The sequence below is a fragment of the Pempheris klunzingeri genome, chromosome 20, assembly GCF_042242105.1.
Source record: "Pempheris klunzingeri isolate RE-2024b chromosome 20, fPemKlu1.hap1, whole genome shotgun sequence".
NCBI lineage: Eukaryota > Metazoa > Chordata > Actinopteri > Acropomatiformes > Pempheridae > Pempheris > Pempheris klunzingeri.
In genome coordinates this window covers 11,549,501-11,567,452 of record NC_092031.1, presented here as the reverse complement: position 1 = coordinate 11,567,452, position 17,952 = coordinate 11,549,501, and the positions used below count along the sequence as shown (strand labels likewise).

Genomic DNA, 17,952 nt, shown 5'->3' with positions numbered 1-17,952 from the left:
AATTTACATTTGAAGAAAATGTATCTTTTGTACTTTTCATATGAATATTTTTTACCTTTCACCGTTTATGTGATTGTGACAGGACATGAATAATAACCATTTTACTGGGAGTTTTTTAATGCATCTTTTCCTGTTTGGTCAGTAAGTCCCATAATATCAATGTATAGTTTAAATGAATAAAAACAATCACTTTGGTAGCTAATTTGATTGAATACATTTTGACCAGTTGCTCTACTGTGGAGGGAGGGGGCAGAAAAAGGAAAGTTTTATGAAGAAATAGTAATTTTTATATGGAATTGTTTGCATACGTTATGTGTGTCATAAAAAGGCTATAAAACACCTAAAACTCCAACATGTTCGGATCCTTTACTGAGTAAAAAACTTTTCTTTTTTCTGCATGTGCTTCTTTCCTCACATTTACTAACATTGTGCCTCTTTTACATGCAAACTGCAGTAAATCCTGAGATCTGCACTGATCTATAAACACAATGACAAATGATGAAAGTAGGAAATACAACATTTAACAACTTTTGTTGTTGCAGTGGTCAGACGCAGCCGTTATGGTTCAGAGTTGTCCGTCTGTCCGTCCCATTAATATGAACTCGATATCTCATCAAAGCCCTGAGGGGACTTATTCAAATTTGGCACAATCATCCACTTGATTTTAAGGATGATCTGATTAGATTTAGATGGTCCAAGGTCAAAGGTCAACGTGAGCTCAAGAATTCATGCACTAATTACGACAAACTATCACCCAAATGTCTAATGGGGTAACATGACGATGTGATGACGTTTTATATCCCAAATGTCAACTTCACTGTGACATCATAATATTTTTCTGGCCAGCGCCATCACATTGACATCAACAGGCATGGATGTAAACTTCAACTTGACTGGTTGGTGGAGGCTTACAGCCCCGAGGCGGTTATCCTGGTCTGAAATATTTTAGTCTGTTTTGTTGTTGTTTTGTACCTCGCGGCCACCATAGACTCAAGTTTCAACCATGACATGAAAATCAGGTCCAATACTTCTCCAAAATAATCCTGACAGATTTTATTTTCTTGAGAATAACTTTTATTCAGACACTCTCTCAATATTGACTGAGTGGACTAAGTTTAGTAGGTCTAACATGCTAATTGGTGTTATTGACATAATGGCCTGCAGACATGTTAGTGCTGTGCGCTGTTCCTGCCACCTACTGATGATAACTGGAACTACAACATGTTTACCTACAGTGGGTACGGAAAGTATTCAGACCCCTTCACTTTTTCCACATTTTGTTATGTTACAGCCTTATTCCAAAATGGATTAAATTCTTTTTTTCCCTCATCAATCTACACACAATACCCCATAATGACAAAGTGAAAAAAGTTTTTTAGAAATTTTTGCAAATGTATTAAAAATAAAAAACTGAAATATCACATGTACATAAGTATTCACACCCTTTGCTATGACACTCAAAACTGAGCTCAGGTGCATCCTGTTTCCACTGATCGTCCTTGAGATGTTTCTACAACTTGACTGGAGTCCACCTGTGGTAAATTCAATTGATTGAACTTGATTTGGAAAGGCACACACCTGTCTATATAAGGTCCCACAGCTGACAGTGCATGTGAGAGCAGAAACCAAGCCATGAAGTCAAAGGAATTGTCTGTAGACCTCTGAGACAGGATTGTATCGAGGCACAGATCTGGGAAAATTTCTGCAGCATTGAAGGTCCCGAAGAGCACAGTGGCCTCCATCATTCACAAATGGAAGAAGTTCAGAACCACCAGGACAATTCCCCAAACTTCACCTTGACATATTTTGTATGTTTGGAACCACCAGTGGAGATTTTTTAATACTTTTTATGTCTATTTTTTGTGTTCATATTAATCACCATAAACATGGTGCTTTATATTAATATGAACCTTACTGAGGATGTGTCAATAAGCACAAGTGTCATTCATCAAGTGTTGAAAGTGAAACATTTTGAACATCAGAAAGCTGCTGCTGCAGTTTATCCTGTGCATATTTTGAACTATTCCACTTGAGATTGCCACTAAAACCGTAATCTATCAAAGTGATTTGAATCTTGTTCTAGTGGTCCAAGAGTTTTCTTCAACTGATGGAGTCAACACTTGATGTCTGACCTCCATTGTTCGCCATTGCACATTATCACATCTACCACATTATCACAACTACTTCGCTTGTAACGCTAAGAACACGCTAACCAATAAATTCCACAATACCTGCCTGAGCTTGTTTCTTTGTTTGTAAAAACATCAGCACTGAAAAATGATCCTCAGTGTCACTTGCATATTCAAATCGTAATTTTCATAAGATAAACAAATTGGCCGCTTCATAACAAAGTCTTATTTAAAAAGACCTGTGAAACTGGAAATTCATAAACCACTTTGAATTTACTCCATGTGTATCTTATCTAGTCCTGATTCATTTCAGCTATAGGCCAATCACTGATCACTCTTAGACCAATCAATGTGTTGCTGCTGGTAAGAAATGTTTCTCCATGTGCATCCTCGCTCTCAGAGTCCAACCTTCAACTTCAGTGAGTCTTCAGAGGACATGTTGGGACACTGTGGTGGCATGATGGCAGGTATTATAGTCTGGGCCTCTCTCAGCGCCCTCTTCACCCTAATTGGATGTCCTGCTTTGGTTGCTGTTCTCTGGGAACTGTTTCAGAGACTCAAAGTGGGATCCTCCATCACCCCCAACGACTTCTTCATGCTCAACCTCACCATCATGGACTTAATCTTCTTGTTTTTTGTCCCCTTTGGGCTCAGTAATTTCCTCATCTGGCACATCAGGTCCATTCAAATGACAAGCAACTTTCTGTACTCCTTGAACCTGGCTGGACGACCTCTCCTAACAGCGTGTATCTGTCTGGACTGCTACCTGGCTGTGGTCCATCCCATCACCTACCGCACAAGGAAGAGTCTGACTCCCCGGGTCCTCATGGCTGCTGCCGTGTGGACCGTCACAGTAGCTCAAGGCAGCATGTCCACAGTCTTTGATGAGCTGAACCACAGTGCCTGGGCCATGTTTGTGTACGTCATAGCGCTGCCCATCATTATCGTCTGCGATGTCTCCATCCTCTGGACTCTGAAGAAGTCCCAGCGTGCAGGGGGACACCTCCACCCCAGGAAGAAGAAGGCTCTCCAGATCATCACCAACAGCATGGTTATGACCGTCACCTCGTACGTCCCACCTGTGCTGGGGTACATCCTCGGGGATCTGATAGTTAGTGATGACAAAGTGTACGAATGTTTTTTAGGAATACCTATCCTGATAACCCCGACTGCAGGGAGTGCAATCATGCCTCTGCTCTATCTGGGCAATCTGGGGAGTCTGAAGACGTTGTGCTGTGTGGTGGAACAGATCAGAAGATTTATAGCAGAAACTGGTAGTAATGTGTGTCACTTACAAACTGCATGAGGCTTTTTCACATTCACTGTTTACATGAAATATTTGTAAATGTTAAGTTTCATTGGCAACCGTGGGATTTACTGGAAAATAATTTTTTGCCCCCTTTTCAATAATCTTGTTTTGATAGAAACTAAATCTGTAAATTAATTTTAAAAAATAGGATGAGGAAAACATTTTTGCCTGCAGCCAGAATAATTGGTTATATTTGCTGTGTTTCATTGCACAAATAATGGCCGAAACTGCTCAGGTAATTATGTAAGCAATTTTATGTAAACATAGTTCTTTATAGACAAAAGCTCTTAACTGAAAAGTGGTGGCAAGAGTTTGAGCTATAGTGTCTCAGCTATCATCGGTCAACAGATTTCAGATCTCATAAGGTCTCACGTACGTTAAAAGCAAAGATGCTTTTTAGACAATTATAATTTTTGTTGCCACGGTGTTTGATTAAATTACATTTTTTAAATTCTTTTTGCATAAATGTGAATCTACCGTATAAATAACTATTCTGCATCTACTATGTTATTTTGAATCAGATTCTCAGAAAGCTGCACTATTGGTTCTGCACATAAATGCATGCACACTGTTTAGGGTAATATGCATATGCATATATTTACTTATCTATATAGTGTTCTTATTTTCCTCTCTGGTCTTCTTATTGTGATGCTAATGCTAAATTTCTGAGATCAATAAATATTAATCTTATGTTATTATTGTAAGAACATCATGATAAGACAGAAAAAGAAGGCTCTAATACATTGGCAGACTTATTAGACAAAATTACAACTAATTAAATGACAGTTGAGACAATGACACACAATCTGTCATCTAAGGACAAAGAAACAGGAGAGAGACACAAACAAATGAAATCTATTTTTGTTAAATGCTCTTAGAATGACTTCCGTCACTCAAAACACTTTTTTCAACATCCATCTGCAGTGTGACAGTATGTAAACGATGTTCGTATGTACCTGCACACCTGCATGAGCAAAGCTGCTGTGACAGATGACCTGCCTGCCTTCATCATTTACATCTGTAATACGATCATTATAGATGAGGAACGCCATGTAAATCTATCATGGAAAAAAAACTCTTGTAATGCTAATAGTTAATTTTGTTCTGATGTGTTATTTGTGTTCAAAACATTTTCTTTTTCTCCTCCTTTTCCCATATTGTAATCCATTATTTATAGATTAGTACTGCTAATTGAAAAGTTTTCTTGTTAAGTATCCAGATAAAGGACCCTGTTGTAACTCTAAACCAGTTATATAGATAGACCAGATAGATAGATAGATATACTGTTGCCCATAAAGTTGGAATAAAATGCTTTTTACCTCTTCTCATGAAATGATTGTGACAATGTGATTTATTCTTTATAAATAAAGTGTATATCTTCTCAACTTTATTGATCAAACTCTTCCAAACATATCACAGTGAAACTTAAACCACAATTAACCTTTGCAAACCTATTCAGGCTTTAACAAAATTGGGGGTAGATAGATAGATAGATAGATAGATAGATAGATAGATAGATAGATAGATAGATAGATAGATAGATAGATAGATAGATAGATAGATAGATAGATAGATAGATAGATAGATAGATAGATAGATTATGAAATGAGTTATGCTGCTGTATATATAATAGTATATGTAGTAGACATAATAGGTATAGTAATATTGTAATATAGTATAAAAAGTTATCGTAACAGTTATCACATCTCTCAGGTATGCTGGGAGATGAAGTACCTCCAGGTGCATCCTAAACCACCTCAGCTAGGTCCTCAGTGTTCACCTGTTCTCCACTATGGAGGAAATGTGATCGGGACCAAAACAAGTTCAATGGCTTTATTGTTTTATGTGTCACATTCAAGTACACAGGTATTAAAGCTCACATGCAGCTTCCTAAGAATACAGATTTTAGTTCATAAGAGAATTACATTTTTCATAGTCTGGTTTCCATGGTTCATTCATTTTAACTTCATTTGAACTTTTTTTTTACCTTTTTTAGGTAAAAGAAAACATACGTTCAAGCATACAGTATAACACACATATGCCAAACAGAATACAAAAAACAACATAACATTACATAAATAATATCAAGAATCACATAAACACGTCACATGTCCATAATCTAAACATGTACATAAGTGAATCAGGGATGTGGCTTATTTAAGAACTGAGTTGAGGTGACTTTCTAATATATGAGTGCTGACTGAAGCTCAACTTTGAAAAGTTTTGGAAAGTTCAAATGTTTTTTCGCCTCTACAGCACCTGATTCAGTCAGATAGGTGATTAACACTTCCTGCAGCATCCAAGCTTGAAACGATCCAATTTCCCATGATTATTAAGGTGGAGTATAGGCATGACAGCAGCTCCCAAAACAGAAGTGATGGTAATTGGAATACCAACACTGCATATGAAGGTATCGAGGCTGATGCTCAGATGCCTCCCAACTGATAGCAGAAATACTGGAGGAAGGTAAGACACGACAGTCATTACCAGGCTGTTAATGAGGGTCTGAATGGCTCTTTGCTTCTGTGGGTGGATATCTTTTCTGCCAGGGCCAGACTTAACTAGTGCATGGAGGATGAAAGAATCACAGATTCCAATTATCACCATAGCTGTTATAAATGTCACAGTGGGGAACATGCTGAAGTATAACTTGTAAAAAAGGAAGTATAATATCCCACTGGCAACCGTAAAAGCCCAAACGATGACAACGATGACAACCCGGGGAGTCAGGCTTTTCCTCTTGTGGTAGACAACTGGATGGACCACGGCAATGTAACAGTCCAGACAGATACTGGCCATCAGCAGGGGTCTCCCACATGTGTTCAAGGCATAAACGGCGTTCCAACACGCTTCGAATGGCCAATTCTTCCAGACAAAGTGATTTAATAATCCACATGGGATGAAAGCCAAGAAGATGGTATCCATGATGGAGAGGTTCAGTATGAAAAAATCATTTGGTGTGAAAGGCATTCCTCTCCTGCATGTCTTAACCATCTCCGAGAGGATGGCGATGGACGCAGGAAAACCCAAAGCAAAGCACAATACTGTACAAACAGCCCAAGTATATATGCTCCATTGTTCGCCTACACACCTCTCAAAATCAAACTGTTCCCACAGAAATCCAGATGGGGCAGAGTTGTTGGGCAAATGCCTGGAGCGGTTATTCATCTCAAGCAACATTACTGAGAAGAGTACTTGCTAAAACACCTGAGGGACACAGAGATATACTCACTTACGAACATGAAAAATAAATACACACACACACACATGCACAGCAAACAAGAACCTCGCATGCTAAAACATTTGTTTTGGAAGAAACTCACAATAGTGTTAAAATACTGGGAAATTATTCAACACTGTCGAAAATCTCTCTTTAAGTTGAAATCAGTTGGTTGATATAAATAGACACATACTGTACCTTTATATCAGGTATCGTTGGGCTGTTTTTTTATTGCTGCTACTGTCTCTTGTTTCCTGGGTGAAACTGTGAAACATCTGTGGCAGCGAGCTGCTGCAAGTGTTTGTGTATGTCAATGTATGTAATGTAAGTGTATGTCAATCAAATTCATAACTTGTCGCTGGATGTTTTGCAAATCATATATTTATGGAAAAGAGCAAACCCACAGTGCAAAGGAGGTTCACAGGGCTCACAACTTACAGTGGACCAACACCCAACCTTGTATTGAATAAATATTGAAATGGATGTATGCGCTAACCTCTGCTTTTCAAAGGTGATGCAAATACCACCAGAATTTGCAAACCCATTCATAAAACCCTGCATGACGACCAGACAAGCAAATGTTGTTTTAGCTGTTAGCAGGTGGGAAAAGTGTGTGGAAACTTAAACATTCCATTATTCATTACAGGCAAATTAGGTGTCAAAGGTCAATTTTGAAACTACAAATTCACTGATACTGCTGATGAATAATCCTACATGTGTGGCTGTGGTTCGACATTGGTCAGACCAAAGAGCAGCTGAGAGGAACAAAGGTTGCCTTCATGTGCACTGCTGGCATGATGATCATGATGGAGATCTTCTAGCAGTAGAAACATAAAGATCACAGCAGCTAAATGTGGGGTCGTCCCAGTATGTGCACGCTAGAGGAGACTGGGAACTGTGGCCAAGTATAACCTGATACCTCTAGATAGGAAATAGATGCATGTCCCAAAAAACAATGAACTTCAGCTCCATCCAGGGAAATGATCAACATATCTGTATGCACAAAGACAGCTGTTTCTATGCTGGCTTTCAAACAGCTTCTCAGGTGTGAGGAGCACAGCCTCTGCAATGCTGCTTTCAGGTGCCTCCCGTAAAGTCGCCTATCTGAAGTCGTATATAAACATATAACTAGTTCGACATTCAAGTTGTGGACAGAAAAATCACAAATACCAGCAGGTATATATCTAATAGTGGCTCTACACAGAATAATCACTTATTCAATACCTGTCCCTTAAACCTTCCGGATCGTCGAGGGTCAAACCTTATTTTTTCGTTCAAAAACTACTTGCTTGGCCGTGATGCTTTGTTGAAATAATTCACTACATTTTTGCCACTTCCTGATGGAGCAGCAGTCTCATCTTTATAGATCAGATCCAATCAGAGTCCTTCTTTCTTTCGGCTAATCAAACCCCACAGACTTCTCTTGAAATCGGAAAATGCGGAAGTAACGTCATGTCAAGGGGACCAATATTTCTAACCAGGTAAAGATCAGATCGGCAGGACGTCCTCTTTAGGGGAAAACAAACAATCGTCCCACACAGATGGTAACAGGCTGTTACTAACAAGCCAATTTAGATTATCAATGACATGCAGGTCTGTTAATCGCTGCGCCGCTCATCGACCAGTCACCTGTGTTTATTGACCGTGAACCAGCTTATCCTACTGAAGGGGCGCAAAGCAGAGTGGATGTATATTTGTCTGACATGGAGACTTCGGGTAATTTATAAAGTAATTTCTTTCAATTTAATTTTCTATTGGCGTAGTTCTGTACCAATATTTTACGTTAAAGCCGAGTGCCGTTAGTTTTTACCCCAGAAAGGAGCGGGAAAGTGTCCTGAGCTGAAGGTCCCGGATGTGGTGATCCGAGTCGCTGCTGTTGCTGCCAAGTAAGGAACATTAGCGGCTATGTGCGGTAAATTTAACACGGAAACAGCTTTTTACTGACTACATGGAGCCAACAGCTAGCGTGCCTCTGTTAAAATTACATAACTTTTGTGAGCAGAGACAAATAACATTAGTTAAAAGCAGGCGGTTGTTGTGATGCGTTCAGGGTCTTCTCCTCATGGTTAGTTAAGCGCAGGTTAGTTGTCACCTACAGAGGTTTGTAGTCGCTTTGAAGATGTAAACTAAGAAATCTACAATTATGAGGCGCCGTCCCATTCATGCTTAATGACAGACATAAAGGAGGAGATTTACTCTGTTAATATAATGTTTTCCCTGGTCCAGCCCTCCTGCTAAAGATGTATTGAAATAATGCTGATATAATGTTTGCTGTGTGTTGGAGCAAAATTAATGTAATCATCTTTTTAAATGTGACTATTTGGTAATAAAAATCAAAGTGTCTGTGCATTTATAAACCACTTTGTGTTGACTGTTGGGAGCAGATTGTTTTCATGAGAATTACAACATGAATGGAAATACTTTTCCCATTCAAAACAGTCAATAGTGGTTATAAATCATGTAATATACTTATATACTTAATGAATATTTAATTGAGGTCTTTTAATTTCACTTGATTTTTTTTTTAACTCCCTTTCTTAATTTTTTGTCCTTTTATTTTCTTGGTTCTTGTATCTTAAAAGTAGTAACTTGGAAAAAAAAAACACAAGCATAATATCATAATGTCTTACTATTTTCTCTTAATATTGAGTATTTATCCAATTTTATATGTTGTTATTAACACCTGTACACTTTGTTCCCTCATACCCTCAGGTGGCGATCTTAAATGTTTATGTGCCCTGCACTCCGGTGGCCAGACTCAACAACCACAGAGCCTGAATCAATGGAAACACCTGGGCGCCACATTCCTCACACCTGTACAGCAGGTACCCAGATCTTACTGACCCCAGCATGTTAGCTATTCACAGAGAAGCTCGTTTGCAGGTTCAAGTCTTTGCCTCTGAAATCATCATCTTTGCAGTACCTGATAATGAGCACTGGAGGGAGCTATTCTAATGAATACAATTGTGAACTTGACAAAGCTGAGAGCCAATAAATTGGTGGAGAGTATTGTCTCCTGTCATGATACAACTCAGAGTCGTCTTAGTCAGAAATATTCAGATCCTACACAGCGGGGATTTAAATACTTGAACATCATCTTTTCTCCAGTTAATTATCAACTTCAGTGTTTCCTGCATCGTGTTACAGTGGAGGTGCACTGCCTTTCCTGAAATGCTGATAATCCTCGCTAACAGCAGAAGATGTTTTTATGTCCTACTGAATAAGGAAACACGGTGAACTTATTGTAACTCTTTACCAGATTCAGGCCACTAATGCAGTTTTTTTCCTGTTAAACTAAAATGAATTGATTCAAATCAAACCTCCTCCTGTCTCTTGGGGGAAGACCACCAAGCTCTAATCTGGGTCATCCAGCAGATGCCACGGGCCATTGAGGACCCTATACAGGCCTACTCAGCTCACAGAGATCAATAATGTACAGTGGGCCTCCACTTAGGCCGCCCAGATCACTGTCTGCAACAACAACCACCTGGAAATCCTCTGACTCTGAGCTGCAGTCATGAAGAAGTGACACATTGTCAGTTGGAGAATTCAGCTGACGTGACTTTGTTTAAAGGAATTGTTGCTCCTTCTGAATGAGGATGGAGCAACATTCAGTTCCTGCTCGTGTTGGGTTCATGTTGATGTTACAGGTGACGTGTGTAAAGCTTTTTTTTTTAACTGAGCGAGAACTCGGGTACGCCATTGCTTGAGTTTGTGATACGATACACGATTCAGCATGATGTCTCATAGACCAGGCGAGTAGGCCTGTCAGTTACCTGTCTTTATACACTACATGGTGTTAGTGTAGTTTTACCCACTGCACTGCCCTCATCTGTTTTGTTTTGATATAGCAAATAAGCAGTTTAGCCATATTTCAAGTGGAGTGAATGTGGTTAATGTGGATTTAAGTGTTAATGTATTCAATTGTTTGTTTTTTCAGTTTATAAATATATATTTTTTATTCAACTGAATATAAGTTGTAATGAAAAGCATAACTGTGATACATAAATTATATGTACAACAGTTCACCAGTAGTCATTGACCATAATACATGTTTTTATTGGTAATTTTTGCACCAATTCTTTATTCATAGCAATATAATTTTATACAGAAATAAACAGTCCGTCATAGTTTAAACCATCAATACAGAAGTTTTATATTTAGACAACAGTGAGGTGACTCACTAGCACATTGATAAGAACCTATATTACAGATTTACATTTAGAAATGATAGGTGGAGAAAACTGTATTCTTCCAGTTACTGTATACATCATACAACATCTCTACAATAGAGAGAATCACCATTATGATATTGGGATGAGAAATACAAGCAGGTGCTTCAGTATGGGCTCATGATGTGTGATTGAATATAAATTTAGAAAACATAAATTGGGGCCAGATCACGTCCAATGAAGTGGTACCTACTGCGGGTCGGCCAGTAATTAACTAGAAGAACTGTAGAAATGCCAGAGATATGTTAACAGTAATTTAGAAAAGGTGTTTCCATGACTGTTTATATACCAAAAATATTTATATTTTAACATTGAATTGTTCTACAATGTACATATCTTGGTTACAATTATTTTACTAACCTAATTCAATGGCTCCTTAACTATAGTGATCAGATTTTACTTCTAGGAATTGGTTGGCATTGTGACATTTGCTTTTTCTTTTTGTGCTGAGTTATGGGACGGCCACTCTCATGTCTGTACACTAGCACCAAGACTGAGCTAAGCTACTCAGCTGCTGGCTGTAGCTTCATTTTTACTGGACAGATGCGAAAGTGGAATCAATCTTCTCATCTAACTCTTGGCAAAAAAAGCAAATGAACATATTTCGCAAAATGTGGAACTCTTCCTTCACTGTCAAATATCAGTAATACCACTGTCGGCCAGGCTCTGGTGTGTGGGTGGAAGCTCTGTATGAGTCAGCCAGGAAAATAATTAGATTAAACGTGACACGATACAGATGGTGCTCACAAAAGTTACTGAAACAAAATTGAACAAGAACACATAAAACAGGACACTGAAACGTACAGAAAATCAGACTCCTGAGCACTCTCAAACACACACATACTGTAAATTGGCCTGTAAGAATTTTGATTACTGTGTTGCAATCGCCACTATCTGATTTTGACACACTACTCGCTGTCCAAAAAGCGTAATGATAACCATGCAGCTCCTTCCATAAGTCTGCAAGTAATAGTGTATTCCTGCTTTCAAAATCACACTGGTTGCCATGAAAAACTGACAGGTGGTCTTCAGATGACTGGCAGCACGGGGTCAGAGAGGTGTTTCTGGATCTCAGCAAGTCCTGAGGTGATGTCCAGGTTCCCCGGCAGTGAGGGGTAGCGGAGGCTGCCGCACAGCGTGGGGCTCTCCATGAGGGAGGATTTGACTGACGGTTGGGGCAGCTGCGGAGTCAACCCTGTGTGGGTGTCGGCTTCGGGGGTGACGGTCATGAACATGGTGTCATCTGAGGCCGCAGTCACATGGATACCGCTGGACAGGGACTCCTGGGACTTCTTGGTGAATTTAAGGTCAGTCTGGGTAGAGCTCTGGAGTAGAGAAACCACATTGGTTTTAATAGTTAAAATAAATAAATAAAAGGTTAGGAGGTTGGTGTCATTCCATACCTGTGTGGGTGCCCGGCTGTCCATCTGTAAGGGGGAAATGGGGTACATGGTGTGCATCACTGGGGTCCCAGTCCCATACAGGCCAGGTGAGTCAGTAGGGAGGGTACTAGACGACACAGTGCTGTAAGCAGGAGGCACAGGAGCGATCTGCCTCTGGAGAAGCTGCAGAATAACGTTGATGTCGGCTGCCATTCGAGTCTCCAGTCTGGAGGATTAAGAGACAATGACAGTGGAGTCTAGGAAGAGTCTAGGAAGGCAGAACAACTCCATCATGGCCAACAAACTGGTGTTGCTGAACTCTTTAAATCATTAAATTCACCTGTTGAGCTGCGAGTGTAAAACCTCAAGTCGAGACTCTAGCTCGCTGGGCCGTTCTTCTGTGAATGGTGGTGGGTGGTATGAGTTGCGGACAGAGGATGATCGCCAGGCACGACTGGAAAACTGCTGTGACTGTCTGTCTGGCCAATATCGATACACTCCTGGCACATTCAAAGATGAAGCTGAGGAGAATATAAAGACAAGAAAGTGGTGGAAAGTTGTACCTATTTAATTTGACCAAGGTAATGTGAATGCTCGATTTATTGACACATAGCAATAATGTCGTTTTTGACTACTAGTTGCCTTGGGATACCTCTCAGTGACTGAGAGAACCTTTTCATTGACAACATTTCATCTTCAGCATCTGTAGTAAACAATAGCTTCTATATGTTTATAATTTCTAAATACTAGGCAAACACAGCCTGTGTGTCTTCAACTGAGACTCATCCATCTACCTTGGTGGCCGAGGTCCAGCACTGCTTCCCTCCCCACCGAGGTGCCACTCGGGGGCAGCAGCTGCACTACGGAGGGGGAGTAGTCCCGTCTGGCATCTTCTGGAGGGTACAGCTCTACTTTGGCACCGTGGGCGAGAGGCCTAGCCAGGTCTTCACTTGACTGGGAGCACGAGGATCCGCAGCTACAGAGGTCATCCCAGGGGGCCCGAGAAGGTGAGTGACGGTGACGGAAGGACTGATGAGGGTACGAGTCTTCATGATCAATTCCATCTGTTCACAGGAGAGCAGTCAATTACTCCTTTATATCGAGTAACAAGTCATCGGTCCATTAAAGGGCCAACGCAGATAGAAAGACAACCATGCTCACATTCAAAACTGAGTGTCACAGGTAAGTAAAATGAATGAATGGACCCAGGATCTCCTTTGTTGAGGTATCAGAGCTGATCTCTGTTAACTGATAGTTGTGTTCTTCTAATTATAACCACTCACGCACAACTCTGTAACAGTGATCCAAATCTATGGGCTGTTTTTCTCGAATTCTGCCTCTTCCTTGTCTGCCATTGTACATTCTTTTGTCTGATTGTTGTTTTTTTCACATTAGTCCAGTTCTGTAACCAAAACAATACCTGTCCATACTCCTGTCAGATTACCAGGGTAGACAGGAAGTTAGAGGATTTTTAGAGGCTTATCACAATGATTATTAAGCAGAACCTTTCACAGGGATGTAAGGATAAGGATAAGGATTGGCCACCTGTGACAGATATCTCACCTGGCCTGATACGACAGTCTAGGGAGTGGACTCTGTGTCTTGGCTTGTGGCGATAACCACAGTCTTCTCCAGAATCATCAGCAATTATTATTGGTGGTGGTTGCTCAGCCTGATGAACACAGGGGGAAAAAACGTAAATTGGGTTTACAGGCCTTAAACAGTGTGTGTTGTGTACAAGTGCATGTTCCAGCACAAAAAGGGAATCTACACAGTAATTCAATATGGCAATCTTTTTTTTTTATAATTATTTTTTGGGGGGCTTTTTATGCTCTTATTAGACAATTGAAGGTTGAGAGATGACAAATGAAAGGGTGAGAGAGAGAGATGGGCAATTACATGCGACAAAGGTCAGACGCAAGCAGTGTTAATGCGGTTCATGGTCGTTGCCTGAGCCTTTTCACTACCAAGACTTTCTTTTCCACAAGTACTGCAACTAGCAGAGAAGTAATTCAACTATTTTGTTGTAGGGGTAAGGCTCATGAGAAATGCTAAAATATTTTGTGTCTCAATGAGGAAACCATTGAGAAGTTGAATGGTCAAGGTGTAAATTGTTTTGCCAACATACATCTCTCAGGTCAAAAGTTAACTCCAGGTTCCTCCAGAAGTTGTCTGCAAAACTGGGGTAGAGATCAAGGATCTCCAGCAGGTCGTCCCTCAGGATGCGGTGCAGGTCACAGTAGGTGATGCTGTGGACGTCCGAGTTGGACTTCCCTGGCTCATCATACAGGTGGATAGGCTCGCCGAAGACGTCATTCTTTTCTGCAAGAGCATCAATATCTTTTAGATAGATGAAGTTTTTCTAAAGTACATATTTTTAGACACCACAGTGAAATAGTAAATGATTGGGGGATTTTACCCAAAATAGCAACCACCACATCGTCCCTGATGACCTGAATGGAACCACGTGAGATGAAGAAGAGGGAGTCCAGGATGTCTCCGTAGTGGATCAGAGTATCTCCTGGGGGAGCGTGGACTGTCTTGAACCTTATACCCAAGGCGCGCAGAAAGGCTTGACTGCCTCCATGGAAAGCCTTGAAGTTCTGTAGCAGAGATCTGTTCAAGTGCAAACAGATGTCTGCCTGCAAAGACTCTGGAAATCCCTTCAACACCTGAATATGGGAAGACGAGACTATCTACACATCAGCGATTACATGCAAAACCTCTACAGCAGTTATAGGTGAAAGTAGCAGTTTTGATGAATACTCAAACACTCAGTCCTGTCACTTTTGACTTACAGCATTCATGTCAATGCCATTTGTGTAGGACCAGGCATGCTGAAAGTACTCCTCCAGCCTTTGGCGAAGGCATCCTGGGATCTGGTGGAATCGGATGAACTCTTTGACTCGCAGCATCTGGGTGTGGTAGCGGGTTGTGCCAGAGTACAGCCGCTGGATGATGGCTGACACATTCCCAAATATGCTGGCATACATGAGAGCTGAGACGGAAGAGGTAACAAGAATACAAAGATCAGAGTAAGGCCTGGGGGACTGTGACATTTTGAATGTAAAGTTGGTTATGCAAACAGGCAGAGTTTATGTTTTATTTGTTAAGGGACTGTATGAAAATTAGGTAAGACGCCGGGGTCATAAAAGGGGGACGGTGCTGTTCAACTCACATCCAATGACCATGACGCAGATGGAGAAGATCTTCTCTGAGTTGGTGTTTGGCGACACATTGCCGAACCCCACACTTGTCAAGCTGCTCAAGGTGAAGTAAAGAGCAGTGACGTACTTGTCTTTGACTGATGGACCGGAGGTGGAGTCACTGTCGTTGTATGCCTTGCCTAGTTGTTCAGCCAGGTTGTCCAGCCAGCCGGTCTCTGTGTATGGCCTCTCCACAAAGCCAATAGCGTACCAAATGCAGGCGAGCCAGTGGGCAATGAGCACAAAGGTGCACATAAGCAAGAAGAGGACAGCAGCTCCATACTCAGAATATCGGTCCAGCTTTCTTGCCACGCGGACCAATCGCAGCAGCCGAGCTGTTTTCAGGAGGCTTGTTAGAGTCGCCATCTTTGGTGTCAACAACAACAGAAAGGATGATGTTAGGCAGGGCCATTCAGTTTGCAGTAGGTTTAGAGGACTTCAGAAATCATCTTAAAAGTTTGGTTACTTGAGTACAGGACAATTATATCAAAGGATTGTCTTCAAAATCATTTTAGAACCAATACAACCACGTAAACATAGGTAGGTTCTTCTGAAACAAAATCCTAATATAATTTGTAGAGAGGCAAAGTTCTTACCTCATCAGAGCCCGATCGGAAAATGAGAAGGTCAAAAGGGATCGCTGCGAACAGATCAATAGGGAACCAGCCTTTAATATAGTGCTTGGCTATCCGGCTTGGCTGTGTGACCACCTCGTCGTTTTGGTCTACGTATGTTGTGCGAAGGTTGATGACTATATCTACAATAAACAGCACATCCACCATAAGGTCCGCCACATTCAGAGGGTTACAAGTGTAGCCGCAACGCCTTTGACGTAAATCCCCGTGTTCATCCAAGAGGAAGGCAGCTGAGTAAGGAGTGAAAACAGCCGTGTAGAGGACCAGGAGGAGAATAATCCAGTCCCAAAACGCCTTGAAGGGACTGTAGTGAAGCAAGATCCACCATGTTGTCTCTGGCACCTTAAGTTTATGTTCAGGCAGTACATCAGACTCCAGAGAAAGTACCTAAGCATAAAGAATAAATTAGTGTGTGGTGATTATGTATCTTCCATTGGGAAATCTGAACTTTTAATGCACACTGTCTGTGCCATTTTAAATGCTTTTTGTGGAAATATTTTTTTTCTCCCAGAGGGCAAATGAACACTCTTGCATCAATCAACCATGAATTTGAACAGTTAAGTAAAACATTTACATTCTCTGAAACAAAAAGCAGCAACTTCAAAACTCCTTCTCTCTGAATTAATACTGACCAACAGACCTTTTTAGAAGACGTACTGTTCTGACCAAGGTCTTGGTGGAGGCTGCATGCTCTGCTGTTGTGACTTTGTACGTCCAACAATTCCTTGACCATTCTTTCATTGGTGGCTCTCAGAGGAGACAAGACGTGGATAAAGATTACATCCGAGTGCTTTTCCAGATAGTTCAAAAATCTTGAGGGTGAATCTAAAGCAATAGTGTGCTGTAACCAGCTGTAACAGGAGCTGACTGAGTGCAGGAATGCTGGAGGGCTGTAATGATGAATTGGGCGTCACGATCGCATAACTGAGTTCATGTGCTGCCACAGTCCTCGTGTTCCCTTTAGCCCAATTTCAATGTAATATTTGCTGCCCTGATGAGTCTTACTGACTGTGCAGACAGATGGATCGACCTATCTAGCTATCAGGTAGATAGATAAATAGTTATATACGTGTATAAATAGATGGATTGACAGGAATCAACAAGTGACCCCGTGCAGCAAGGTCACAGGTCGCTGTGAACACATCCCTTGCATTTCTTTCATATCCACCAAACACTGTCTCACAGAGGCAGTGATGCAGAATGCCGGGCCCCAGGGCTCCAGTGGTAACAACAGTAGTTCTCCATTGAACTGTGGCTCAATGTAACTTTGCTTTTCACACCCAGAAGGAAAACATTCAGCCTACAAACCACCTACTGATTTTTCCACTAGTGGGTTAATCAGCGCAAGTCTTCCATCATGGCAACTTTCTGCGAGCCTCTGTATTTCATAGAAACCAATTAAAACATGACCAATGTGAGCTGTTTAATGACGGACTTAACCTGGAAAGCGGTGAAAGACTCACAGGGCTTTGAAGTCACAGAAATATGGCGGTGAATGGCCAAGTTCATTCATTAAGGGCACTTAACATGAGACTCTGTTGCTCTCAGTCAGCCAGAGACTGAGCCCATGTGAGGTTTTTGGTTGCCCCCACCGTACCTGCGTGACCTTCTCTGTGACGTTCTGAGAGCGGTCCTTCACCTTGGAGGACAGCTCCATCCTCGGAGTTGGAGGTGAGCGGCACTCTGGGCCCCTGCTGGCTGGTCCCCCACTCTTCATAAGGTCAGAGTCAGACATGGAGCGCTGCTGGCCTACAAGGTGATTGGAAAAACACTTTTATTTATAATTAGCCCAAAAGAGAGCCTAAGAAATCTTTGATTTCAGTTTTTTCTTTTATTTTC

At 41.1% G+C, this 17,952-nt stretch overlaps 1 protein-coding gene across 1 annotated transcript; it reads right to left on the bottom strand.

The window, feature by feature from the left end:
• Positions 1 to 11,918: 11,918 nt before the first annotated feature.
• kcnh6b (potassium voltage-gated channel, subfamily H (eag-related), member 6b) lies at positions 11,919 to 17,848 on the bottom strand. The gene is made up of 11 exons (XM_070852255.1): positions 17,711 to 17,848; positions 16,075 to 16,500; positions 15,451 to 15,844; positions 15,071 to 15,270; positions 14,692 to 14,944; positions 14,401 to 14,594; positions 13,836 to 13,944; positions 13,067 to 13,336; positions 12,613 to 12,793; positions 12,294 to 12,498; positions 11,919 to 12,215 (listed from the first exon to the last, which is right to left on the bottom strand). Exons 1-11 carry the CDS (start codon positions 17,846 to 17,848, stop codon positions 11,919 to 11,921), a joined length of 2,667 nt encoding a protein of 888 aa, XP_070708356.1.
• Positions 17,849 to 17,952: the final 104 nt, after the last annotated feature.